The sequence below is a fragment of the Strix aluco genome, chromosome 13, assembly GCF_031877795.1.
Source record: "Strix aluco isolate bStrAlu1 chromosome 13, bStrAlu1.hap1, whole genome shotgun sequence".
Lineage (NCBI taxonomy): Eukaryota > Metazoa > Chordata > Aves > Strigiformes > Strigidae > Strix > Strix aluco.
Window position 1 is genome coordinate 9,727,426 of NC_133943.1, and position 27,427 is coordinate 9,754,852.

At 40.4% G+C, this 27,427-nt stretch overlaps 1 protein-coding gene across 1 annotated transcript in view; it reads right to left on the reverse strand.

Moving 5' to 3' along the window:
* Positions 1–777: 777 nt before the first annotated feature.
* RNF145 (ring finger protein 145) overlaps positions 778–27,427 on the reverse strand; it is a 46,214-nt gene continuing 19,564 nt past the window's right edge. The window contains exons 3-11 of the mRNA XM_074838232.1: positions 26,632–26,740; positions 20,855–20,946; positions 15,776–16,011; positions 12,196–12,371; positions 8,233–8,373; positions 6,666–6,848; positions 4,628–4,775; positions 3,591–3,947; positions 778–2,422 (exon numbers count right to left, since the gene is read on the reverse strand). Coding sequence (XP_074694333.1) covers positions 1,979–2,422; positions 3,591–3,947; positions 4,628–4,775; positions 6,666–6,848; positions 8,233–8,373; positions 12,196–12,371; positions 15,776–16,011; positions 20,855–20,946; positions 26,632–26,740 — 1,886 coding nt within the window. The 3' untranslated portion in view covers positions 778–1,978. The remainder of the gene's footprint in view (positions 2,423–3,590; positions 3,948–4,627; positions 4,776–6,665; positions 6,849–8,232; positions 8,374–12,195; positions 12,372–15,775; positions 16,012–20,854; positions 20,947–26,631; positions 26,741–27,427) is intronic.

Sequence of the window (27,427 nt, forward strand, 5' to 3'; positions counted from 1 at the left end):
ATAAACAGTGAAGGCAAACCTTGGTTTTTGTTACTTTTTCAACACCACTTCCTATATTTATCAAAGTGATGATGTGACATACTGTGTGGGATAGCAACGAACTGGAGTTGATGACCCCCGTGACTCCCTCCTGCCCTTGTGTGAATACTGTAGACGAGCACAAGTTCCCCTGCTCCCTTGTGTTCACCCCGAGGTATCTGCAGAGCAGTCACAACCCCTCCAACCTTCGTTTCACAGGACTGACCAAGCTCTTCTCTCCTGCTCCCGTGCGCCTGGGGTACCGCTTGCTCCCTACTCTGGAAGTGAGGTGATCTTGCACAAAGGAAAAAACCTCCCACCACTGGTGTGAGGAACTTCTGAGGTCATTTTTCCACACCCAGGGGCAGCAAGCAGGGTTTCACAGAGCATCCTTCAAGAACGTATTCTGTGAATTGAGGGAGAGTCTTTGTTTCACAATGCTAAACAGCACTCTGTGACAGTGCTGCTCAGAAATTCTCCATTTCCTAACTCCACAGACTTTTAAGTGTGGCTAGAATGGTAACAGTCTAAATTATGCAGTGCCTCAGTGTTTTGCTGTTGTTCTGTACTGGCAGGTGACAAGGACCAGGGGAGGCCAGGAGGTACCACAACACACAGCATCGAAATGGAAATGTGGGAAGAGAGTGTGCTTCAAAAGTTCCACTGATCTCCAAGGGGAACAGAGCTACTACTGCAGAAGAGCATCTCAACACATACTTAATTAGTAGAATTGCAGTACAAGAATCACATAACCAGGTGTAAAAATCTTCAAATGTAATTTATTAAGACATTCAGCTATGTCTGTCAGTCTACATCCAAATTTACTACTAAAAATAAAATAGTATCACATTTCACATTAGGAATACCGACTTTGAAAAACACTTGAGTCAAGCCTATCGTATAAATAAGTGACTAATTTCTCTTCATATCAAAATTCACATAAAAAAATTGCCTGCCCCCTACTCCCACCTATTTCCCCACCCCAGTTCTACTTGAAGCCATGATGCATGTAAAAATTTAGGTATGGACATGTCCTTGTCAAAGAAAAAAGGTGCAAACCTATTAACAGCTTTAAAAGTGGCATTTGCGGAGTCTGATCATACACAATAATGTACTCATTCCCAAAGTGCAAATATCGCCAGAGTTTAATACTGTTTTAATTCAGCTGCAAGAATTAAACATTACACAGCACAGTACTGCAAGGCCTTTATCTGTGCCCTAAAACTCATCCCACTTTCCTCCTGCACATGGGGTAGCAGAGGTCAAAGTGTTCATTAGAGCTTTAGTTTACTTCATGCAGCCCAGACTGTGCCCATTATTAGCAAAAGTTTCATATACATCAAAATATTGAAGACTCCGTCATAAAAGTCAAGAGTCACTATAGATTACATGAATTCAAATGCAATTGCCCCACCAAGAACACCCAAAGCATACACATGACGTATTAAGAGTGCTTCCATCTTCTAGTACAATCACTGCTGTTATATCTTTGATTTTTGCTTACGTGCCATAAAAAAATTTTGTCAGCAAAGCTGCACCTCAGTCAGAGACCAGCAACTCACTGCATTTAACACCTCTCAGGTACCCTGGGACATGGCTGTATGCGATACCCTCTTCCTGACTGTAACACGAGCTAAAGTTCTGTACGTCTGTCTACACAACCTCTTACGCACCTCTTGTTCCTCTTATCCCTCACGTACACCTTGAAAACACTCTTTCACTGCAATTTACTTCCAGACATCCTTCCTATGCCCACAGTTCAGAGAGCTTCTGGAGTCATTTCTACTACATCTCACTGGAGTTACCACTATCAAGCAGCCCACAAAAATCAGCATGGGAGATTATATTTTGACCAGCATTAATAGCTAAACTTCTTTCACAGCTGTGGAAGGATTGGTTTTCTTCTGAGTCAAACTTGGATCTCTGAAATGTGTTTGTTCCCACATCATCCTTTGTCACCTCAGAGCTGGACACAGACCCTTGGATCCCGAGCGGGGCACCCCTCTGGGGATGCAGTTAGTTCTGCAGCACAAGCTGCTCCCTGGCTGGCCTCACAGGGGCTGGTGTCACTGTCCGTGCTCTGAGCGCCCTCCGTCTGGGCAGAGGCCTCCAGGCTGTCCTGTCCCTCAGCAGCCTGTCCATCGCTCTTGCCTGGGCTGTCTTTCACATTTGGGCCGTTGTCCTGTTCGACACCAGGGGGCTCGGCTGCATCTCCAGGTCTGGTATTTTGCTCTGCACTAGGATTTGGCTGTTGAACCGGCTCCGGTCCCAGTCCCGGTAGCTGTGAAGGGCTCTTAAGTTGGCAGTGGCACAGAGGGCAGGTTTCTTGCACATACAGCCACTTCTTAAGACAACCCGCATGAAAAAAATGGCTACATGGTGTGATTACAGCAGTTTTCATATCCTGAAAGACACAAAAAAAGAAAGATCATATTATTTGCAGTCCCATTCCTCTGCTCTCACCCCATATACCTAGTAGGTCCACTAGCCACAGAGGAGATAGAGGTAGTCCACAGGCAAGCAAGAGAATGTTTCTTCCTTCATACCAACAAGCCTCCATATTCAAATACACACACAATTCAAACACAGGCCAGGTCTGGCTGTTTGTATTACAAGGATTAGAAATTAGGCAAAAAGCTTCATTTTATAAAGCATTATTACACTTAAATAGAAGCTTTTGTAGGCTGAGTCACAGGATTAATTAGCTTAAGAAACAATTGTGCAAGTCAAAACCAGCACACTTACAGACACAACCTGTAACAACAGCAAACCAGAAAAGAAGCAGCACCCTAACTCTGTCAGCCAAGACCCACGTATTACTAGGTCTGGTGTTTCAAACACTGTCATTCAATCTGGCACCGGTAGTTTTACTCTTCAAAGAGCTTGGACCAAGTTTGGAATCAATTCAAAACTCTATGAACTGCACACTAGTAATCTTAGGGTGGTTCTTTCACTGTCATACGTAACTACAATTTCTATCCAAGAGAAAGAGACTTTGGAGCTAGAGGGGTGATAAAGATATTACTTTCAGCATTGATTTCTAAGGTCCTTACATCTGCTAGCTTACATTAGAAAGACACTTAACCTTTTGATAATTAGGTTTCTGTTATAAAACTGACATTGCACATGAAGTTCAAGTCGCTATGTCTACAGAGACTGAGCTGCTTCTATGGAGTAATAACAAATCAGCTACTGAGTACACATTGTCCTTCAGTAACAAAATCTTCCACTAATGAAGAAAGGGCACATTTGCTGTTACTACTGAGACCAGCTCAACTCACACACAAGAGGTTTCAAAGAAGCTCAAGGACACAGTTTGTTGCATAACTGGAGAAAAAAGAATGAAAGCTTAAACACATCCAAACTGTATCTTTATTCATAAAAACTATCTCAGTGCCAGCACTCCAGATCAATTTACACAAAGCAGAGAACTGGGTAATTCAAGTAGCTCATTGAGCACAATATTACACATTAAACATGATTCAATTAACTTACCTTCCTAGTTGCAGACTGAACCTGACAGTCTAGAGGTATTTAAGTTCAAGACAATCTTTTGACACTTCCATTCTTACCTGGTAGCAGATAGCACAGATATCATTGTGTTGCTCCAGCTGCTCTTTTGTGGCAACGGGCAGTGACTTGATCTTATTCACAGCATCTCTGCGAAGAAGGAAACTTTTCCACCCTAGTTGGGCCCGCAACCACACATTGTAATAGGAGTGAATGAAGATGATCACAGAACCCATCACAGTCCATTCACCAAAGATCGTTTCCGAGACACCATATGCCACCACACAGAGAGCGACCAGGAATTCCAGCAGCCGGTATGTGCCATTTACGTAATAGATCACATCATCCATATTTTCCACTGGTTCTTTTCTGAACTCCTCCACCATAAACAAAACATAAATGAAGAGTGTCCCAAGCACCTGTAACACAGTGCAAGACCGTGAGCTCAGCATTCAGTTCTGAACTGGAGCTAAGTCATTCAGCATTGTCCACCAAGCTCTGTACACACAACACTCCCAAATCAAACAGGGCAGAAGCCCCAAAGTAGTAAAATTGTTGCTGAACTTCAAGACAAACAAAAGTCACTCTTTCTTACAAAGCATTTAAGCTTGTTGCCTAGTACCTCCCCTTCTGTACTCTCAGAATATAGCTGAGTTGATTAAACAAAAGTGCTGAGCAGCATGAGGGGGGATTTCATAAATTTAATAATAAAAAAGGCAAGTTATAACAAATAGTACAAAACATTTCCTGTATTTACACTATTTGTTTTGAACATCAAATTGCTTTCAAAGAGCCACAGCTAAGTAACAATGCATAAATGAGTGGTCTGGAAAAAACCCTTTTTACTGTGACAGTCATGCCTTCAAAAGCCTTCTGGCTTTACAATTTGAAACAGACTTCCATTCACCTATGTTCTCAGCCCACCCCGAGGAGCTCCTTAGCCTCAGATACAGGATAAAGAAAGAGATTTTATATCATATCTTGTACTTCTGCCCTTCTGTTGTCCCTGTTCTTTTCTCATCATGTATTTCCCCCCCTAGAGCAACAGCATCACAGCAAATGCAGGGCTTCACAGTTACTACAGGGCTAACATTCTTACCTGAAGAGAGGTTAGAATACTGCTGGAGATAATGATCAACAGCCAGAAATCCATGTGGAAAAACTGACAAATCATGTAGGCCATGTACGCGGGGAACACGAGTAAGAACAAACAGAGGCTGACTGCTCGGAAGTGCTTCCACAGACTCCTGCAAACAACACAATAGGTTTTTATTTTTCAAGTCAGATTTGAGTGTCAGAATAAGAGTAGGCTGACTGTTGGACGTAGGCACGTTAGATGTTTCCTCAAGGCTTTAACTTGTTGAAAGGAGTTTCTATTTTACTTGGCTATAGCCTCATTCCCAGCATGTATGCCTGCAATATATACGGTACGAAAAGTTCCCTCTTGTCTGACCTTTGCTGTTTTCAATACAAAGACAAAGATTATAGGCAAAAAATTCACCTACAGTAGTTGTCATAATGGGTCAAGTCAGTGGTTAGTCAAATTAAGTACCTTAGATACTGAAGGCTTCAGATGGAAGTCCATTAAAATAAAGAAAAACATTAAATATGCATGTGATTTTGTACACTTCTCTATATAAACAGTGCTTCCAAATGATATATTTATTACAACTCCTTTATGTCTTTTTTGCTAATATGCATAGAGCAAAGGTATTCCCTTTCATCACCAGATTTAACCCTGCTGTCTTTATTCCCCAATTCAGGGATCACAAAAGAAGAAATGTAGTGGGACTTGAACATTCATCTCTGCCAGTTCTTACTCTGCTCCTATCATCTACTTCTTCCTAATCTCCTCCCAAACCTAAACACACCATCAATCTTTTTACACCCACCCATTTGTGAAGGCTTTCAGAGTATCTTCAGTAATTTACTACACTACCTCTACATGTTCCTCAGGTTATACTTTAATCTCATTTAGCTCTGGAAATGGGGTACAGAAAAAGTCAAAGTACTGGGGGGACAGGACAGCAGCAGAAATGGGCTAATTGAATACAGCCTGAAGAAACATCAGAACACTACTGTGAAGTCTGCAATTCTGTGTCTGTGGGTGAGGAAGAAAGGGAGAGCTGAAGTGGAATTTACCTTGATCCTAGTTGATTTAGAACTGTCTGGGAAATTTAGCAGAAGAGAGTTAAAACACTATCACCACAGACTGCTTGTTTAAAGTGGGCAGATGCTCATATTCTGGCTCTACTGCCTTTCCCTCTGTTACTATATTGGAAGTTAACATTGCTGCAGGCAGAACACGCTGGCTACAAGTAGCCTCTAAGCTAAACAAACTCTCTACACATAAATAAACCTTCTCTTATTTCCTCACTTACAGGTTACAGAAAGGGAAAAGACACAAGCAATTAACAAAGATACAAACAGATTAATATCAGAACACCAGATACAGCTCTTCAAAACACAAATTAACAAGCCCACATGATCAGAACATCTGGTGCACTAACGCAAGCCTTCCACCACTTATTTTCCGCCAGTAAACCCTACCGTTTTGGGATCACAGCCTCACAAAAAAGTAGGTTTTACAATATCTAACACAAGGCCCCTAGAAATTTCCCATCCTCAATAGCTAAGACCACTGCATTAGAGGGAAACCTATCCAACTGCAGAGGAGGTTAAGCAAAACCATTTTGCAAATCCACACAATGGAGTGTGGGTGGGGAGAGCACAGGCACTGGAGTCCTGGATTTGCTTAACTGAGACCACCGTGCACTGACATTCTTGCTGGGGAGAAAAACCACTGAATAGTGTAACAGTCAGAGCAGGCAGCCAGCCGCTGCAGAACAGCATGGTCTTGCACAGGCTGGATGGACGCAGTCCTGAGCAGGAGCAGGTGACCGAAGTCAGCTCTGTTTGCCAGCAGACAGCATGGTGAAAAGTATTACTGTGCCCTTGAGGGAGCAGGACAGAGAGGAAAAAAACTAGAGAATTTAGACTAGAAATCTGCATACAGAAAAGAAAAGACAGGGTAACTTTACAAGCTACTAAAAGTCCAAATCAGGCCATCAATTACTAGTTTATCACCTCCTAAACCAGCATTGAGTAACTTCCAGTTTAGAAAACCAGTCTCTTACTTGTCCCTTGAGGCTCCCAATGCCAAGACAATGGGATCAGCAATTTCCAGCATGGACTGAAGTATGGATGCCACCACAATGAAAAGAATAATACTGAGCAGGAACGCCCGATGCACAACTTGGAGCTCAATCAAACCTGTCTGCACAGCCAGGATCAGGAGTGTGACTCCTTCAGTCATTCCCCTGCAGATCAACACAGTCAAAAGAACAATCATATCTTTCTGTGTGTCAATGTTGGTTCAAAAATACATCTAGAAACACCAGGAAATAAGCTGTCACAACTCTTCAAATGTCACTGGTTTTAGCTTTTACTGATGTCCCTGCTAAGGCTTTAGCCAGAGGGGAATGTTTTCAGAAACACTGAAGCACTGGGGGTTAGGAACTACCAGATTTCAAACCCTGCTCCTGACTAGCAGTGTGTGGGCTACATCCAGCCCAGCAGACACCACCCAGCGACAGAGCCCCCCCCCAACCCCAGCACAAAGCATTTTAAAGACCCAGGTTGTGTCTTAAGCGGAAGAACCCCCCAGCCTCAGTGTTGCATACACAAGCCTGAAGCAGCCCTGCTATGTCTACACCTGGGCACTCGTCAGCCTCATCCCGAGATCACCATGAGGGTCCTCTCAAGCCCTTACGCTTCCCCATCACCACCCTCCTGCCTGTCCTCTGGCCCTGGGGAAGCATCCTTGACTCAACACCCCACCCGGTGCCCAGTTTAAGCAAATCAGCAGTTGAGCTGTTTTTTCAGTTTTTCAAATTTTTCAGTTTATTCTCTCTGTGCCTATACCAAATACAGCTGTCCACTTCCTTTTGGCTTGGAACCTCAGACTGAATTTAATACCTCCGAGGACCACAATTTAGCACCAGTATTTGATGCAGTTAAAGTACAGATCACCCAGCATCACATGCTTCCCCAAAAGATGCTTTTACGTACACTACTGCTGGGCAACCTGATTTATACAATTTTTGCTTCCACATCTTGGAATCCAAAATGTAAAACATTCTTTTGCATATGTTCTGGACTTTATCTATAGAGTTAAGGGCTGGAATAACTGAGAAAAGTAGTGTCGTACCTAGGATCCCAATTTCATATTAGATAAGTTTGGACAAGCATTAAGAAAAGACAGTCTCTATATTTTGGCTATTTCCCGTAGTAATTCACAGGCAATCCATACAACTGTGTTTTAAGCCTCATAGATTAGTAATGTTTCACACATGACTACAGGGTAAATGAGGAAATTGAAATATGAAGTGTTTATATTATCCAAGCATGTGAGAATTTTCCAGTGACTCATGAAAATGAAAGCACTAAGACAATCAAACTGTGCAATTATAAATCCCTACTAACAGCCCAGAATTTGTTACAGAAATGAACCATCTCCCAGGAAGTCTGTGACAAGCTGTATTTTCACCTCATATCCTTCCAATGCACAGACTGGCACACAAAAAGCCTTTCAAGGATACCCAAAAGTTCATAAATCAAAAACTGCAATGCAACCCATATATTTCTATATAAATTCCTTTTTGTCTGCTTCTTTTTAGACCCTAGGCACAACCAGACACGTACCTGTTCATGGCAGGATCATTCATGAATGCTCGATAACCCTGCAAGTAAAACTTGCAGAGAGTCAGAACTCCCAAAGCGACAAAAGAGACTGTGAAGACCAAGCCCAGCAGTGAGTATGGAGTACTACAGCATTCGGCAATACTGTAAGGAGAGAGGGAAAAGAAACAAAAAGAAAAGGTCCATCAATTGAAAGCAATGTGATGAGCTCTCCCCTTGTCCTGTTAACTGTGTAAACTGGGTTTAAAGCAAAGTTGCATTGGTTTAATGAAAATATTAAAAGCTCTACATCGCCATGAAATCCTCCTATAAGAAGAAAAAGAAGGGACGTATTCTGTTACTACTTTGTTTAAACTGGACAGATGCTCATATCTTTCCCGAGTTCTTCATCTCAGCTTCACCTCAGCTCCCCAGCTGGTGAGGCCATCAGGCCGGAGCTAGGGCTGTGCTGGGGTATTTCTCTCTCCAGTCCCTCTCCTGCGCTGTGCCACACGGTGGCACTGTCCTGCTTGCGTAGGGTTTTCATAACCAAAAGTCAATTTGACAGTCACAATGCGCCCAGGTTACATGCTGAAATTTCAGCCAGCTACCAGAAACAGTTAAAGCAGATGGATTCACTACAGCACTTTCCACCCAGATCCACAATAGTGCAAACAAACATCAAACTGATAAATACTACTGGGAGTCTGGGGGCTTTCTGGTAGCGTTCACATCAGGCTCAGGTGGGCAACAGCTGTTTTTCAAATAGCTAAGCCAGAAACAGCAGAAAAAGACAGTGAATAATATTCTCCCTCAGCAGGTTTCTTCCTCTCTTTTGCTACAGCAGTGAAGTCCCAAAAATTGAGACCCCCGGAATACATTTGACGATGCTGAGAATAGCTGCATTACTTCAGCTCCCTCACCTTCTGATGATCCTGGCACTGCAATATTTGGAGCAGCCTAAACCTCAGAGCATACTTTAGCCTCTGAAACATGGCTGCCAGAACGAGTGCAGTGCAGTGCACCCACATGCCCCAACACTAGGTAAAGAACCAGCTGTCAGCCAGGGATTACACATCTGGAAATCCTCACATACATAATCCAAGGTAATACACTGACACCACCATTAATTTAAAAAAAAAAAAAACAACAAACAAACTTTTGTTGTTCACCAGGATAGCAGTCTTGTGAGACAAATTACAGGGGTCAAAAACATGCCATGGTAATTAACTGACTGAAGAGTGAACTGGTCCAGTGCTCTGACAAGAGCTTTGAGGAAGCATATGCTTCGTAAACAAAGCTCGTCCAAGAGACATTTACTTTGTCTCTTTTAATGATTACTGTAACCAAAATCTCCTTTGAAAGCAATCCACAGCAGAAAATGTTGATGTGTTTACATATACTATTTGCAGTGCTTCTGGTAAGCCTTCAAACTCTGCCTGTTTACCAAATCGAGCAAGGCTGAAAAAGCTTGTAAATGTTCCTGGCTGGTCAAGGCAGTGAGAAAATGCAGTATTTAAAGCAGCTATTTCTGTAGGATATTTGAGAAACTCTAAGTTTTGCTTCAAAATAAATTATCAGAAATCAGGAGTCCTGGCTTCTCTGCCCAATGCTCAATCCTTTTTTGTTAGAGTAATTTTATTACCCTTCTTAAACTTATTTCCAGACGATCTACTATGCAAAGGTCCCAGAGGAGCTTAAGAGCTCAAAAGAGAAGCTCTCAGTGTTATGTTTACGTGTAAAGCATAAATTTATAAGTTGTCCCAAAGAGCTGAACTCTTCAAGGCTTCTCAAAAATCACAGCAGTTACATCTTCATGGAAAAGACTGAGAGGAACAGGAAGGACAATGAAAGGTAGAGTGCAGTTTTTTTAACAGAAAATATGCAAGCAAGAGCTTTCCAGTTTGGGAAGCACAGACCTATGCCACTCTCTTAATTTTAAAGAAACATACAGAACTGTTTGGTCTTATATTTTTTTCCCCCAATACATGAATTGAGGCCATTGAATGAAACTATATGGATTTAAACAATCAAAATAGATTTTTCATCAGACAGACCAAGTTAAGCTGTGAAACTCCTTGCCTCAGGATCTTTCAAATGACACAAGCGTACACAGTTTCAAGGGCAGAAAGCACAAACTGATGGAAGAGAAGTCTTCTGAGGGTTACTGAATACATATTAACCATATCCAGCTAATGCAGCATGGCTGCCAAAGTTGGATGTGAGACTCGGTAAGTACTAAGCAGCGTCCTGCTTGTCATGTTATGGGTGGGTGTCTTACCAGGCACCCATTTATGGCCACTGCTGGAAATTGGATCCTAGGCTAGATCAATACCTGGTCTGACCCAGTACAGCCACTCTGACATTCTTATGAAAAATCAGAGGCAGCTGTTCTGCACACCCCAATTGCTCTCACCTGAATTCCAGCTACACTATTTTAAGCAATCATTACACTTAAAGGGCACAGATGCAGAATTCACTCACTTTCATGGAAAAGCACATCTTTTCTTCTTGTTAAACAGCCAGCACTACATTATTAACTGGCCTCACAAGCTATTTCAGCTCCCTTCTAAGGGGTAAGAGGCTGTTAGTGGTACTAAGGTGAATAAGCGTTTATTAATTTTCTACTGTGATAGAGCTGAGAACACTGAGGACATCTGCATAGTTTTTCTGTATTTTTCCAACTGCAGGAAGAACATCAGAGATCAATTGGTATTCACTGACTCAGATCAAGCCAATGCAAGCCTGCAAAGCAAGTTCCCTGTTTTCCCATGATTAGAGGAAGTCTAACAATTTGGTGTAGGAATAAACTAAACTTATTTACTAGGAAAAGGATAGCTTCCCCCACCTCTGCTAACTGCAGTACTCTATTGTAACAAAACTAAAATTGCAGCAGAGATGAACAGGAGGAAAAACTTCAGACACCAATGGTTTTGTTAACAACCAGGTAACACAGTCAGTGCTTTTACGTAATGCAGTGTGACACTGTAAGCAATCTTAATACTACATGTAATAAAATCCCTGGCATGTCTCCTTAAAGTTAATGAATTTTGACAGCACACACTATGGCACGATATACACACTAAAAGGGGCAAGAAAAGGCTAAGCAATTAGGAAGTCTGATTGGAAAACTGTAGTGATGAGCAAGTTACTCAAACCAGTTGCTACCCAAACAGAACTAAAGATGATTGGTCTCTAAAGAATATGTCCTACGTTACTGTGTGTTTAGACAACTATTACTTCTTTTCTCCCCGTCCCACTATTACACTATGTAATTTGCCTAACCCACCTTCTGCAACACACCCAGTTCCTCTCTGCCCTTTCGTGTGCTCTAATTTCTCGTTCAACAGCACCCAAAGGCAAGGTAGGGTCCAGCCAGAAGAATCACTCAAATGCTGCCCTTCTCTCAGTAAGAGCACTAACGTGAGCCTCTCTCCTTTACCCTACAACCAGTTTTTACAAAGCTTTTGGGAATTTGGTATCTATAAGACCTTTATACCTCTGCCAAATTAACCACTGTGCTCAAAGGTTTCTTTGGGAGTTAGCTACTTCAGCTGCTTGGATGAACTCAAGAATGTGTCCCACACCAGAATGAAGAAACAAGACATAAAGGGCTCAGAAAGCAACACAATCATGAATATCAGTTGGACTGAACTTCAGCTGAAATATCTCAGACTTAAAACCAATTTGTATCCTGAACACTTCTGGACCAAAACTCTAATTATAGCTATTCCCTCAAAGGAATATTTTGCTTTCTTTGGGAACTCTTCCACAGTTCTACTAATGCTGTCTGTTCTGAACAGGATCCATGCCTCTGAAGGACAAGCTTAACAGGGTTTACATACATAGTCACTATGATAAGGACAAATACTTGTCGTGTATCCAAATGCAATAAAGCCAATCTACATATCTAGTCTCTGAAAGAGCATACACATTTCAGAAGATAGTCAAAACAGAAAACCAACTATTTGCGGACTAGTTAATTACCTTGTCAAGAAGAGGAAGAGGAGTCTCTCTCTTGAGGCAGGCTGGTCCCGTGTACTGAAATAGGAATAGATCTGAAGAGCAAATAAGACAAGCCAAAACACCATGAAAAGAACTGGGACAACCAGCTGGTTCCACAGAGACATCCCCAAAGCCAGGAGACCATACACCTCCACCACCTGGGCAAGACAGAAAAATGCAGTTTGTTACTGGTTCACGGCACCTGTGATTTGATAACAAAAGGATAAACAATATAGCCACAAGGAAGCTATGGATAATTCACACGGCATTAGCCATCCCAAAGGAAAAGAGGAGATACATCAAACTACAGTTTGACAAAGAGAGAGCCCAGGTTCAGCAGTGACATATTACTACTGTCTGTCTTGAAGCAGGGACAAGTACCTGACTGCGCAGCAAATTATCAGACCAGCTGAATGTCCCTTCCTATGAATAACTGGCTCAGAGCTGCTGACTGCAGCCCGCTCACAACCAGAGGGGCGAGGACATGTGCCTCTCGTTCACGCACAACCCTCTAAGCCCTTTTTGCCCAGCTTAAGTCACTTGTTGCTTTCTCTGTAGCTACTGTCAAATCACTGCATACACTAGATACTGAAATGTGAATCTCATCACTTCAGCACAGTAAATTTGCTTCGCTGACCTGTTTTTAAGGAAAAACTTAATACTTGAACATAAAATGTCTGAGGTATCTCAAAAAGAACATGTACCAAGCTTCTGACTGCTCCTAATCCACCAAGTGTTTTGAAATTCATGCTTAAGAGTTATTTCAGAAGACTCCGAAGCTCAAATTACTTCTTTTGTATTGTAAAGACTAAGTTACAATGCAGCCATTTCCAAGAAGCTGAAACTTCATGTAGCTGGACTTCTGCATTAACAAAAGGTCAAAAGGAAATCACTCATAACTACTATTTCCTCATCATCTGCTTCCCACAATGAGATACAATCATAATGGCTAACAAATTTTAGCAGAGTGCTAAAAAAAGCTGTCTACTTAGTCTTTCATGACAAACATGAGGGATATTACATTCATGGGACCTGCTGCAGTATGTACTGTGGCTGATGGACAAGCAATGTGCTGCTGGCAGGGACAGGGTGCCAAGCTCCTGCTTTTAGCTCTGCAGACAGACTTGTGAAGGAAGTGCATCTGTCCTCAGGAGAGCCCCTTGGCTTCTCCCTTGGCCTGGCACCAATGCAAGTAATCCTATGCAGCTCCTGGCAGAGTGCTCCACCACATCGGAAAAGGGTCATGCTACGCTCATAATGTGGATTCATAACCATGAGGTATTACTGGCATCTTCTGCTGCAAGTAGGCTGCCACGGTTGTGGACCTGCTTTTAAGTTATACCATTAGCCACAGTCTCAAATACGCAAACACACAAACACCTGCCTTGGCCCACCTGCTACAGCTGTCTCAGGAAACACTCCTGGTGTTTTAATGTCCCAATATTCACTAAGTTTTACCACTGATTATCAAAACAGTAATCAAATCTAGCCTGAAATAGTAGTAAACTCACAAACACCAGGATCAAGGCATCACTGAAAACTAGCAACAGTAACAGAAATACAAGTAGGAAAGTATTCAACACAAAATGGTAATAGCTTCCTCTGGAATAAGCATACTAAGCTTGATTTCTTGATTTGTAGAGGAGTTTCAACCTGTCATATGAACATGCTATGAGCCAATGTTTTTTTTTTCTGTTCTGTTTCAGGAACATAAGTAAAGAGCAGCAAGCTCTTTAAAAACTTTTAAAAAAATCCCGTTTTCCTATATTTCCTATCAATACAATGTAAAAGCCACTCACAACTTTTCATTCCAACCCACTCTCTACCATATGCATTTAGAAAAGCAGCATCCAACACTCTATTATAAAGTTTCTGCCATTTTCTCTGTATTTCCAAGGAAAAAAAATTTATGCCCTCTACATAAAAAGTCAGGAGTACAATCAGTGTCCAAAGGCCACGTACAGGGAATACAGTGTTGTAAACACAAGGAAGAAGTAATACAGACTGGCATGCAACGATCTGAAATACTGGGAGTGGTGAGGGGGGGATGAGGAGACCTGTGTAACAGCTATATTTAGAATACAATTCTGACAAAAAAAAAATCGTCAAGAAATAACTATTTCCCCTCTCACCCCGGAATGTATTTGTATTAAAACTTTCTTAAGATGTTGAAGTGTTTTAAACATAAGTCTAATAAAAGCCAGATACATGACTCTCAAATCCGAATCCAGTCTGAATTTGACTTTAGGAAGCTAAACTCTGCATCTGTTTCATGCACGTGGAAAATGGACATGCTGGTTCCAACCTGCTGCAAGTCTTCAAGCTGTACAAAGCTGTTTTATCCCAAACGTTACTACTCTAAGTAAGCAGCAAGCATGATTTTCCTACTCTCACTGAAAAACAAGGATACTGAAGCTTTGCCAGTTAGCTCCTGAATTAGTTTTTAATCAGCAAATCTACAAGCTAGTTATGGATGAGGATCAAATCATGCTAGGTGCAGTGCAAGCACAGAAGGATAATCCTGCTCCAAAGACCAATTACATACAAAATAAATAACCAGACAGTTATGATCAACATGACAGGCTGAGACCTTGGCACACCAGACACCTACTGCTGCCAAGTTTTTGTTTGTGTATGACAGATATGACAGCAAAGAAAAGCTTTAAAGAGGGCTTTGAAAGAGCTTAAGTTACTTTTCAGAACAGCTTCTGGACTGAAGAGCAGAAGGCAGAAAACCAGTGGCTTGGTTTGAAAAAAATACAGAAAGTGGTGAGAGCTGAAATAACAGGTCAGCTGAAAAGTCAAGCAAGCATCAATCTTTTTATATTGAAATACACAAAAGGATGCATATACACATCTATTTTATTTTTATATAAAAAACGTGAGGTGTGATGTTTCTCTATCACTAACAAAGTGGCTTTTCAACTAAATATATACCAGGTGTCAAAGCATTAACAAAACAGATACATCAGATCAGTTCTTTCTGTTTCTGATAACTCCTCTGTTAGAAGTCTCAGCAATGCTGCTGTTCTAAAGAAAATACTACTGGCTTTACAAATCACTGTCTGCAAGTTACAAATCACTCAGTGATTATTACAGCCAAAAATCAGCTTTAGTGTTATTCCCAATTTAACACAACTGTAATTACAAATGTTTTTCATACAGAACGCATTTCTTGTAATGAATACCTACTACAACTCATGCATGGGGTTCACCTCGCTCACTTAATGAGGCTGTAAATAAATTTCATTCTGCCACAATCTTGTCTTTTAACCTGGATTTGGGAAGGACTAAGCAAGGTCCAAGCAAAGAGAGATGCTGAGCTGGCCAGCAGCACAATTCAGGCTAATGTCTTAACTGCTCACCCATACAAATTATAAGCTACCATAAATTAAAGAAAGAAGATTCTATGGATAGGAACACATTTGATTTGCTAAAAAAGCATGAGTTAACACACACAGTTGCACAAAAGACAGCCAAAGTATTTTTTTATTTCTTTCCTGCAAAAAAGGCTCAGGCCAAGGAAAATAAAATTGTTACGTTTGCTCGTTCGCTGTCTTACCTGGACAAGCTCTCTGTATGCAGATTTCGCTAAGTTATAAGGCACCAGAAGATTTGATGCCAGAAAGTAGAGAACTTCCAAACCAGTGAAAATCATGGCAAATTTGTTGATGACGACAATGGTTTCCAAAGGGACCAGGCAAAGTCGCGCCAGCAGAGGGAGCATGTGAGCAGAGAAAAGCCAGATCTGTTTTGTTTTCATGACGCAGGAGCAGAGTGTACATACCACCAGCTGACCTGAAAACGCGACACAGTATTTCATAATCAAGCTGATTATCCCCTTCAGGAAAAAACGTATTTTAATACGTTATCTTTTCATAACACAGTTATCAACATCCAGCATGTTATGACAGTTCTAACTGGGACATATCTGTTATGAAACCAGGCTCCTCCATGTCTTTTGCTGGGTCACAAAAGTTACAGTTTTCAACCTACGCTAAGTGCGCATGCTTTCACTTTACAGATTAGTAAACTGTAAACCCAAAACACATGCAGAATCGTACTCAGATTAATATGAAGTCCTCAGAATAAATCATGCAGGGGATAACCCAACAGGCATCCCTCTTTTTCCTTAACATCCCCAGCTCAACTTAAATCCCATCACTACCTGTATACACAGCAGCAGCTTTTCTGAAGCCCAGCTATACTACTGTTTCATCTCGATCTACACAAAAAAAGTAATCAGAGATTCCAAATGGCTTTTACAGCAACAGTATTTATACTGTCAAGAGGAATTACTGGCCAAGAACAGCAACAGGAGAACAGCCAGGTCAGCAGCTGAGACTTCAATAATTTCATAATGCCCTGAGGCAGTTGCTCAAAATTATCACTGAAGCTTGCAAGTGACAGATAATTAACATCTAAATTCTCTTTAACAGTTGGCAGGGACACAAGCACGAGCACATCTCTCCCACACACACAGAGATTTGGAGGGTGGTGTTTCTACAGCAGACCACTTCTGTATAAATGCTCCCATTAGAGTTACTGGAAGTTGTACCCTTCATCTCAGAGGAAATGTAATGGGGTGAAATGCACATTGCCTGGATAAGAACAACTCTCACTCATCATTTTGCAGTCAGGAAAGAAAGTTCATTGAGTATTATTTAAAAGCAGAATCTTGTTCACCACCTATGGTAGCTTACATCCAAAAGCCACAATAAGTGGTACTAAACCCAAGTGCTTTGTTTTGGAGCTACCTCCACTAATGTTTGCATTTCACAACTCTGCCCGAAACCAGGAGTTAGCCTTAGCATTAACGTCTCTAGGTCAGCACTAACTCCCTGTGTTCACCTAAGTTTACTGACCTTGTAAGCCCTCCTGGATGGGTTGGGGAGGGAAGTTGCAAGAGGAGAAATAGCAGCACCAGGGTTTTGCTTTCATTCTGCTTAGCTTCCATACCTAGGAAAGGACTTCTGCTTTCAAAATAACTGCAACTGAGCTGAAACCAATCTCTAATCTCTACAACTTAAGCACACAAAGTTCTTGCTCCTTCACACTGTCCTCTTTCAAGTTTAAGTCCTACTATCAATTTGCTAGATGTATTTTTGAATTAGCAGGTGTCTTTTCAGAACGAGCACCCTTGCTCTCAGCAAGACACTATCAGCATTCTGGGTTTTACAAGCCTCAGAGAAAGTTACTCTACTCATCTTTTTAGAAGTTCAACAGACTCCAGCTCTGAAGCATTCTCCCTCTGCTTTGTTGTTCTCTGCCCACACACACGTTGCTACAACCCTATTTAAGATACCACCAGCACACTGCTGTGCTGTAATATTCAGGAGCCTGGCACAGTCAGCTTGCGAGGATTTCTGCGACTCATGGTAACTAAGGCAACCCAGCTTCACACACAAAGGGATACAAATATCAGCGTCCAATATGTTCTTCAGGATTTAGTAAAGAGTGTCATCATCTGAAATAAAATATTGCAACAACATCACATTAAACAATCAGCACTCTTTGGGATGACTCTGGAGCTCTCCAATCATGCGATAGGACCTCCGAGTTCAGTCTCATCTCATGCAACAGCAAAACCTGTTTTCCTCCAACAGCGATGTCCCGAGTATGCTGGTCATGCCTGCTAAACTCTCTGACCCTCCCACCTTTTTAATTGAAACACCAAAAGTTACTTGTCATGGGAAGGAGAGGAACCATCAAAGGAAATACATGAAGCACTTTCTTTGGAGGCCCCAATCTCCTTCCTGAAGTCTGCACCTTGTCAATTCTCAACCCTTTCAGGAAGGGCCTGACATGTCTCCAATGGAGCTTTTAGTGACTGGTACTTCTCATTTTAAACTGGTGTAGCAGCACCTTAGCTCAGGACAGAATCTCTCTCTGCAGTAAACCATAGTTTAATTCCAAGTGGACACCATCAGTCATCACACATAACATAGCAGGATCAGTCAGAAAAAACTAGTTTGTACCTCATTATCAAACCATTAAAAGATTTTAACACTCTAGCTATCTGCTAAAACTAGCAAATCCAGCTGAATGTTTGCACTCTGTAAACTCAAATGCCAGGGACTGAAAACTGCCAGACACACCTAAGGAACCCGACAGCTGGAATCCTCCTGCAGGACACCAGGCTCCTCTGCTGGGGAATGAGGCAATAAGGAAGAAATCTATTGCCTTCAGTTCCCGCCCATTCTTTTCCCTTCCCAAAACCTCCACAAATACATTAAACATTGCTGACAAGTAGCCAAAGCCTCCCAGCTTGTAAGCGAATGGAAAATGTGCAACAAGAAAGCCTGTGTGGTACAGCCACTGCTCAAGCCACTTTGAGTAGGGAAGTGTCTTTATTTCATTCCCAATTTTAAAAAGCTGACATTAACAAATTCCCCGGCTACATCATTAACTGTTATTCAAAAAACAGGCTCTCAAAGTTAATATATAATACCATTACAGCGCACTAAGAAAAACCAAGTTTTCATGGTAGCATCACTTCCAAAACCATGCAGCTTCGTCATGTTCACAGCTGACATGGTCACAAAGTGGCACACTCATCCAAGGGGCAGTCTTCAAAGATATTTATTTCTTCCATCCAGCACTTAGGAACTAGTAGTAACCCTAGTCAAAGTCATCAGACTGAATTAGATACAGGGGAAGAAATGACTATGAGAGCCCATTCAAAAAGCACTAATGAATAAAAGCATTAACAAAGATTAAATCTGTGAACCAGCTGGCATACTGTACATCATCCCCTTAATTCTGACCAGAACTTTTAGGAACTAGAGCTGTATCAGTGGCACCATTATTCCCGCATGCACCTGCCTCAGTGTCTTTGCAACAGTGCTTCAGCACAACACTGGCAGAACATGTAAGAAGATGGAGCAGAGCACCTGTCTATTCATTTTGCTGTGAAGATGACACAGTTCAGTACAGTCCTGAGACATGGCAGATTGCACTGGATAAACACCTTTGTATGTAACAAATCTGAGAAAGTATTTCATGTTCATACAAGATACTGTCAAGCCTTTCACAGGTCTTCCCCAAAGATGACCACCTGTCATCAACCCTAAAATTACACTTTCAAGTTGGCTTTAAAAGAACAGAGGAAATTAATAATGGGGATAATTAAGTATGTTAAAGTACATACATTTGCTAGTACAGTCAAGCACCTACTTATGAAAAACAATTACAATAAGAGGAGCCTTTAGTCTGACACTCAGTACAACCAAAACTGTATTGATTAAAACCAGTATTATCTTTTTCTCACTTATTTTTAATCCATACTAAAAGCTGGATGAAGCATAATAGGTTTGACTCTCAGTTTAGTTTGTCTAAATGTTACTGAATGACACAATGCCTCCTGATCTCTTCCTGCCCAGGCCTGCCTGCTGCTTTGTGAAGCTCTCTGAGGGATTCTGCTTTATCATGGGACCCTGCATTGCACCTGAGGGATTCAAAGGACTAATTACATTTTCTTACAGAAACACACTAAAGGCTTTAGTTGTACTTTGGTGTTATTTGACAAGACAGCAAAATATAACATATCTAGAAATTCACAAGAGAGAACAAATGATCTCTAAAGAAGATTTCCTTTCCTTGAAAAATACCAGTGCTATTTCTATAAAAAAATATATTAAAAGAAAAGACAAATGCCACATTTGAAAGTAAAGATGCAGGCAAACAGATGTATATATTTTGGTAGACCTAACATACTGTAAAGAAGTAAACCCATTTATATCTGCCAGTAGCAGCTGCAAGTAAACAGAAAGCAGCTCAGTTTTGCCAACAGTACATGGCTGACTAAATCTGTCAATAATCTGATGAAAACCATAGATCTTAGTGAAAGGAATTAAGGAAGATTTTTCTTTCAAGCTTGTCTCAGGCTTAATTTTAAAATACACATGGTGCATGCGTATTCCAATATCCTCTCAGTAGAACATATGGTATGGCATAGCAGCCTTAACGCTGAATTTATTCTCTTCTGGTCAAAGTTCAAAGGGTAAGGGAACAGTCTAGAATGTCCAGTTCTTCAGGATTTATTTGGGATTTTTAGGTAGAGAAGTCATCTCTGCCATTAATGAAACACAATTTAAATGTAGTTTTGACTTGTTACTTATTAACTCTTTAATCAGAAATATCCATTAAAAAACAAGTAGCCTGCAGCCCCATGCACACACCCACAAACCTATTTCAACTGTTGTTTTTTCTGTAAGAGCATGATGGTGTTCATTATAAGGCCAATAAAGAATAAAAACTTGTACAACACTTTCATTGACAAAAGCACTACAAATATGTGTTACTATTGAAATTTCTACAGTACATTCCACCTAAAGATTATTATAGACAATCCAGTTCTTCTGAATCAGACTGCAAGTCTGAGAAGAACACAGGGGCAGAGCATGACAAACAGACCTAGAAAATACTTCAAAGCTGCAAGTATAGGAATATTGGTAAATCAGTGGCATAGAAAAAGCCAGGCAGAATACACCTAGCCTCCCATTCCTCCTGCATATTAATAAGAATCACAGCTACTAAAAGTGCTAAGAGATTTGAAACCAAGAGGTAAAACGTGCATAGGTTTCAATAAAGAGAATCAGGCAGAGCTCTCTCCTGCATCACAAACATTTAAAGCACTTACCTACTAAAGCAGTCATGAAACGATTCATAGAGAGAGGTTCCAAGTACATTGGCCCTTCATATCCTGATTCCAATTCGCTCCTCACATAATCCCTGAAAAAAACCCCCACAAACTATTAAGATCCATCTGATAAGACAAGAAGCAATTTATTAATTCCACACATATGTAGCTTCAGTGTATGTCACAGTCAATTAACTAAATTACAAAAAGCAATATTAACACTACTGTTAGAGCAGCCTCACTGATGTAAGGATCTAACTGAGGCATGACTTAAGCAAGAGAAGTATTATCTGTAATTAGACTCACTGGCATAGCTGTAAAAATCCTTTGGGACATCCAAGCTGTTCTTCAGAGCATGGCCTGAAACTGCTTATTGACAAAGCCTCTTAAGCACCATTCCATTTTTAAGTATCCTTATAAAGTGTTCTTCCTAATAATAATATTTCTCCCCACCAGCTCCATGTGAAAAAAAAAAACAACACTGAGAGCTTGACAGAGAGGTCTTCCAATTGAATGCTTATAGTATTTTGCACCTAACAATCTCTTTCCATTGAATTAAAAAATAGGTATGAAGGAAAAGTGACAGTCACGGACTAGTCAGGAACAGAGTTGCTTCATAATCCTTTTATCCAACATGATTTAAAAGTTTAGCTCTATCCTGGGAAACTTGGAGGACCACATACCCTCAAACTGATAGATCGCTATTGACAGACACAGTATGAAAGCCTGAAAATCTGACAGGATATTTGTAATTTCTCTCAGAAAATGTTGGCTAGGAGGGTGGGCTCACACAACTGAAGAAAAAGGTAAAAACCTGAGGAGACTGGGCATTTTTCTGCTGTTGGTGATCATCCATCAGCTCTGCATTCAAGCAGGCTAACGTATGTAACAGCAATATAACTCAAATATGAACATCACACTAAGAGCATTTTGCACTTTCAGAAGGTGATCCTGGAACAGCACAGCAGTAATTCTCCAATGGCTCCTTAATCCCCTGCCATGAGACAGCAGGCAGTACTCATAACCCTTTGCATCCAGATCTCCAGCTGCTTTTTCTGCCTTCTGTGACCCTTCCCTTCTCCACTCCTGGGACGGCTGCTGCTCCACCCTTATCAGGACACTACCAACTCTGCCACCAGCAGCACAACCAAGCCTGTGCTTGTATCTGGCTGATACTCTCTGGTCATTCATGTCTAGCTGCATCACATCCCAGGAATGCCAGGCAGACAGACTTGATCTGACCCCGCATGGAACTAGCTGAGTCTGTTTGCTTGAGGTGTATGGCACTTCATTTATTACCTACTTATTTATATCGGTGAGGCAAACTACACTTGCTGGAAACAGATACAGTCAAAGCAAAGCAAACTACTGGAAACCACAACCAATACAAGAATTGCTCTTTTTGTTTCAGCGCAGAAAAATATGCAATATTGGAAGCATTCACTTCTCCCCACAAATGTGGAAATATACCCTTGTTCTAGTATTAGCTTGCTACCCCAAGCTAAGGTATTCACATTTTCATTTGCAAAAAATCTCTGGAATTCAAGACATAAATCTCAAAGTACTAAAACAAACACTTCAAAGCCTGTTCTTCATAGCTGACAACCCTGCCTACTCACTGCAGTTTTTCAAGTGTCATAGTATATGCGAGGTATGTTGAAATGGGTTCTTTAGACTGTAACCTACAATTAAAAACACATGAGGATTGAAAAGGCACCTAAGACAACTGATTCTAGATAGAATTTCCCCCTTGTTATCAAGGTATAGCTAAGCACAAGGTTTTCTTCCAACATCCATACGGATGTAGTAGTCTTTGGGACAAAGTTGGGTGTTTTATTTATTTCATATGAACCTGCAGAAGGCACTTTCTGAAACCAGCAACACAAACAGGATAATCCATCAGAGTTACAAAGGGAGGAAAAAATAACACCATTTGCAACATGCTGAAGATGGCTTTTTGTATTAGCAACGCCATGCTCCATCCTCAAATATAGGGTGAAAACACCAGCTATTTCTAAACTGCTAGAAGGAAAGCAGTGAAGACATCAAGTTTCTTCTGTATCTGTTAGGAAACAGGTTACAAAATCATCCAGGATACCACTGTAGCAAGACAACCTTACACAACTTAGCTAAGACATACCAACAAAGCTGCACTTACAGTTGCTTCTTCAACACCAAGAACATGCCTGGAGATGACCCAAATTCCTTCAAGCTACATTTCTTGCCATTGTCTATCTGATTCAGTCATCTTCACAGAAGTCTGTACTTGGCTTAATTCTTTAAGTAACTGTCATTAATTGAGTTTTAGGCCTACCAGCTTGGAAAAGCGATGCTTTAAGATCTCTTAATTTTTTTAAACAGCATTTGTAGATGATGTCTGAATAAGGAAAGTCAAAGCAATGATTCTCTTATTACTAGTACAAACACAAGGATCTTTTGGCACAGACACCAATCAGAAGATGACTCGAACAGCTGCAGTGCCATACAAGATGCTGAGAAGAGCAAGTGCCTGCACTCAATTTTGATCAATTAAAGCTGTATTAAGCTGCAGCTTTTACATTTGAGAATTGTTCACTTTACTGCAGCAATGTAAGAAAACAAGAATGCTAAAAATCATTATTTACTAGTTAATTGAATGATTGAAACTACATTATTACTTTAGAAAATTAGGATATAAAAATAAAGCTTAGATCAGACTGCCTGCTGTTCATTCTGTAGATGCATTACCAGCTTCATTTAATCAAGCTGCTGGACTGTTAACATATACTCACGGACATCCGTGACTAACATTGCTCTAAAAAGGTAAAGAGATACAGTGCTTCACACATGACCATTTTTTTGTTACTGAAAGTGCAGAAAGGTCTTCTGTTATTAAAAATATGCTTTGTAATTGACTGACATAAGGCACAGTGGTTATCTGATCTAATTGACTCATATTGCTGACATTTACTTTGGCTGATTAATCTCTGTCATCAACATCAAACACACACTCTCATAGGTTTTAAATGTCTACAGAAACCTTAAAATTAAGTGTATTTTAAGATTATCCATAAGAAACAGTTCAGTTGCTCTCCCCCCCAGTCTTTTCATTCTAGGCTCTGCAAGGTTCAACACTTGGAATACAATCATAACAACATTGCAAAACACGAAATAAGATAATGATGTAGATTCAATTTTTTAGCATTAGCAGTGTGTTTAATTGCATCGTTTCTTTCTGCAAAACTGTAGCATTTATTTTCCTGAATTTTATTGCTGGAAATGGGGAAAAGAAATGTGATCCTTTTAAGCAAGACAGTTGTGCAGCTACATATAAAATAAAACCAGCATTCATTCTCCTTGTCAGAAGCAGCAGGATTTTGTCTTTTAAAGCTGACTTCTCCTTTTTCCATAAACAGATGGTGTATTATCTCCACCAAAAATGCCAGGTTAACATGCTACATACAAATGTAGCATCTTCTTGGATTCTCCAAGTGTTCACAAACATTAGCTAATCAATCTTTACACATTAAGGTAATTCTCAGTCTTGCAGATAAGGAAACAAACACGTAAATTAGGTGACTTGTCAAGGTCACATAGACATGGAAGTCTGAAGTCAGAGCTTAACTATAAAATTCAGATCTTATTCCCAGACTTGCAGCTGAACCGCAAGCTATTTCTGGTGTGGAAAAAAAGCACTGAAAGCTGAAGTCTTTCAACAGCTCAGAATTTCCAGGACACTGCAGAGTCACAAGTGCCAGCTGATTCTGGTCTTGTTCTATAATTTGCATTAACTAAACTGGCCTCAATATGAGACCTCTTCATCTGTCTTAAATAGCATCCCAACTGGTAGTGCATGCAAGCAATTCACTGGAAGTTTTCAGCTCTACGCAGAATTATTAACAAAAACCACTCAGGAACAGTTTGCACATGTGACTACTGTATGCCTTGTTATGATCAGTCTGCTAAATAGAAACATCAGTTGGAATTGGATAGCTTTGGCAATAAAAGGAATAGCTCCACTAATATTCTATTTGTGTGTTACACTTTACTATTTTCAATATGAAAACTAATGGGATTCAAAAATTCTTTTGAAAAGCTAATGCAAGTGTCACTCCCCACATTATACAAAGGCGGCTGCTGAGAACGCCTTGCACAGTGCTTCCTTCCAAACCAAGTCAGTCTTTTATCTAGGGAATGGCTAAGCTCACTCAAAAGTGTTAGCAACTACATTTGCTTTGCAAAACAGCTAGGGAATACTGCTGGACTATTTGAATCCAAGACATCGTTTAATTAAATATTTTTTTTTGTGCCGGTTGATGCAAGATTTAATTAAAGTCTTTATTAACTCACTCCAGAAGCATCAAATAGGGAAAGCTTAGTATGAATATGACAAGCAATAGTTATCCAACATGTTTCAATGAAGCCTCTAAAGTCTCAAAGCTCACAAAGCAATAGAAGTCACAATTCACATTACATAGAAACACAAACAAAAGAGGTATTAAAATCAAACACAGTCCTATCCCTTAATGTATCAATCAAAATCCATATCAACTCCCTTTCTTTTAAAAAATTTAAAGACCCAGAACAGCATAAAGATCTCTAGCTGTAAATGTTCTGGACCAAAGCCCAGTATCTGATGGGTTTTTGTTACTAGCTTTATTTCAACACAAGTTCTTAAATAATGTTTAGGTTGCTTTTTCTAATAAGTAAGCCTTCAACTCCATAAGAAACATCCACAAACTCTACCTATAAAAACGCAGGACTCCCCTGAGAATGATAAAAAACCCTCTTTCCTTCCTACCCAGGCAAGAAGAGACCATAATTCCTCTCTTGCACCCTCATCCATTCAGGAAATCATTAACTGCAACTCTGACAGCCACAACAGCAACATGTCAAGTCACCACAAAACCTTCATTAACACTCCCCTGAACCGCAACATACCGAATAAGAGATATTCCAGCAAATGCTTCGGAACAACAATTTTGATGCAGAAATAACAAACCTATCACTTCACTTAAATCAATCAAAAGCACATTTTTAAATGTTTCACATCAGCAGGCACCAAAATAAGTCAGGCTCAAGTCCATGTTTTCAAAACTTCCCATGTCAAGCCATTAATGTGGTGGCACTCTCCTTGGTTCCAATTAAACGTCTTGTCAGTCTGAGAGTTTACACTGGCTTTCAACAGATTTCGTTGGAGCCAAACAAATGAAGATTGTTGACTTTGTCTTGTCCAACTCAGAGTTCTTCAGCCTCCTGCTCTGCATTTTAGATCCAAACCACCTGTCTTTATTTTAATTGTAAAATATACTACACAAAGATGAATTTAAGAATAAATTCCACTATTACTTTACTTTTACCACCTTCCATATCACAACTTGCTCTCATCCTAGATGCCAGGAAACTAAAAGTAACATCCTGTCTGCTTTGTAAAATGCTCCACTGTTGAAAGCATGTTAGTTGAGCAACTGAGTAACTCAGATTACTACATCAGAGGCCACATTTAGTCTTGTGGTAAGTACTTTCTCTCCTCAGATTAGTGGACATTACACTCCACAGAAAAGTAGCTGGAAATTCCTTTTAAGTCAATGAAAATACACCAGAACTACTGGACTGCATATTTAATTCCATACACTTTTTCAAGACAAAGAACAGCAAGATATATTTAGGTGTCTAGCACAGAAAAAAAAGGCCTCCACAAAAGCAGACCTATCCCATTTATATAAGATACTAACAAAATACCAGTTATTTTTCTAATTCCCAAACCAAGCTAACAGAAAGAATCCATTTATTCTTACCTGGAAATTTGGTGTCCAGCATAAAGCAGCAGTGCAGTCAAAAAGTATAGGTAAAGCTGAACCAGGTGTTGCCTTGGCAAAGTTAAGAGCACAACACTTAAGATGTAACCTGTAACAAAAAGCAGAAGTTGAATTTCAAAAAATGCTATCTAAACCCAAATTTCTTATAATATGAATTAACATTCAAGTTATTCAGACCTCTGTAACTCTTTGTTTTCATTTGGTTTTAAAATTCATGTACCTACATTTTCCTCTCATCAAAACACAAAGCACACAAAAAACCTGCCACTTTTTCTTTTTTCTCCCCATGAACAGAAATAGCTCTACCAGCTTCTGTAAGATTACATCTAGATGTCAAGGAGTGGACTTAATCCACAGTATTTTAACAAGACTTAATTAACATAACCTAAGCAACAAAGGGAAAAGAGGCCTACGTCTCCCTCATCTTCCAAGTGAAAGCAAGTTTCAGTATAGCAGGAAAAAAAGCCTATCCATCCAACAAACTCAAGTCAATTGATGTAAAAAATCCTTTTCTTCAAGCGAAGAGCACACAGAACACTTTTCTGCGCTAATTAGAATTACACATTTTAATTCTTCCATTGTATCTTCATGGTTTAAACACACTTTGCATGCCCGTAATTTGAGATGGGGACACACAGACTGTTCTCCATACCAGTAATATTAAAGCACATTCAAGCTATCAGTGTTGCATAAATCAAGGACAAGGCTTGGCACAGCCTAGGATTTGCAGGCATTTACACCGGCAGTTCCTTCACCTCTTGTTAGCATTTAGCAA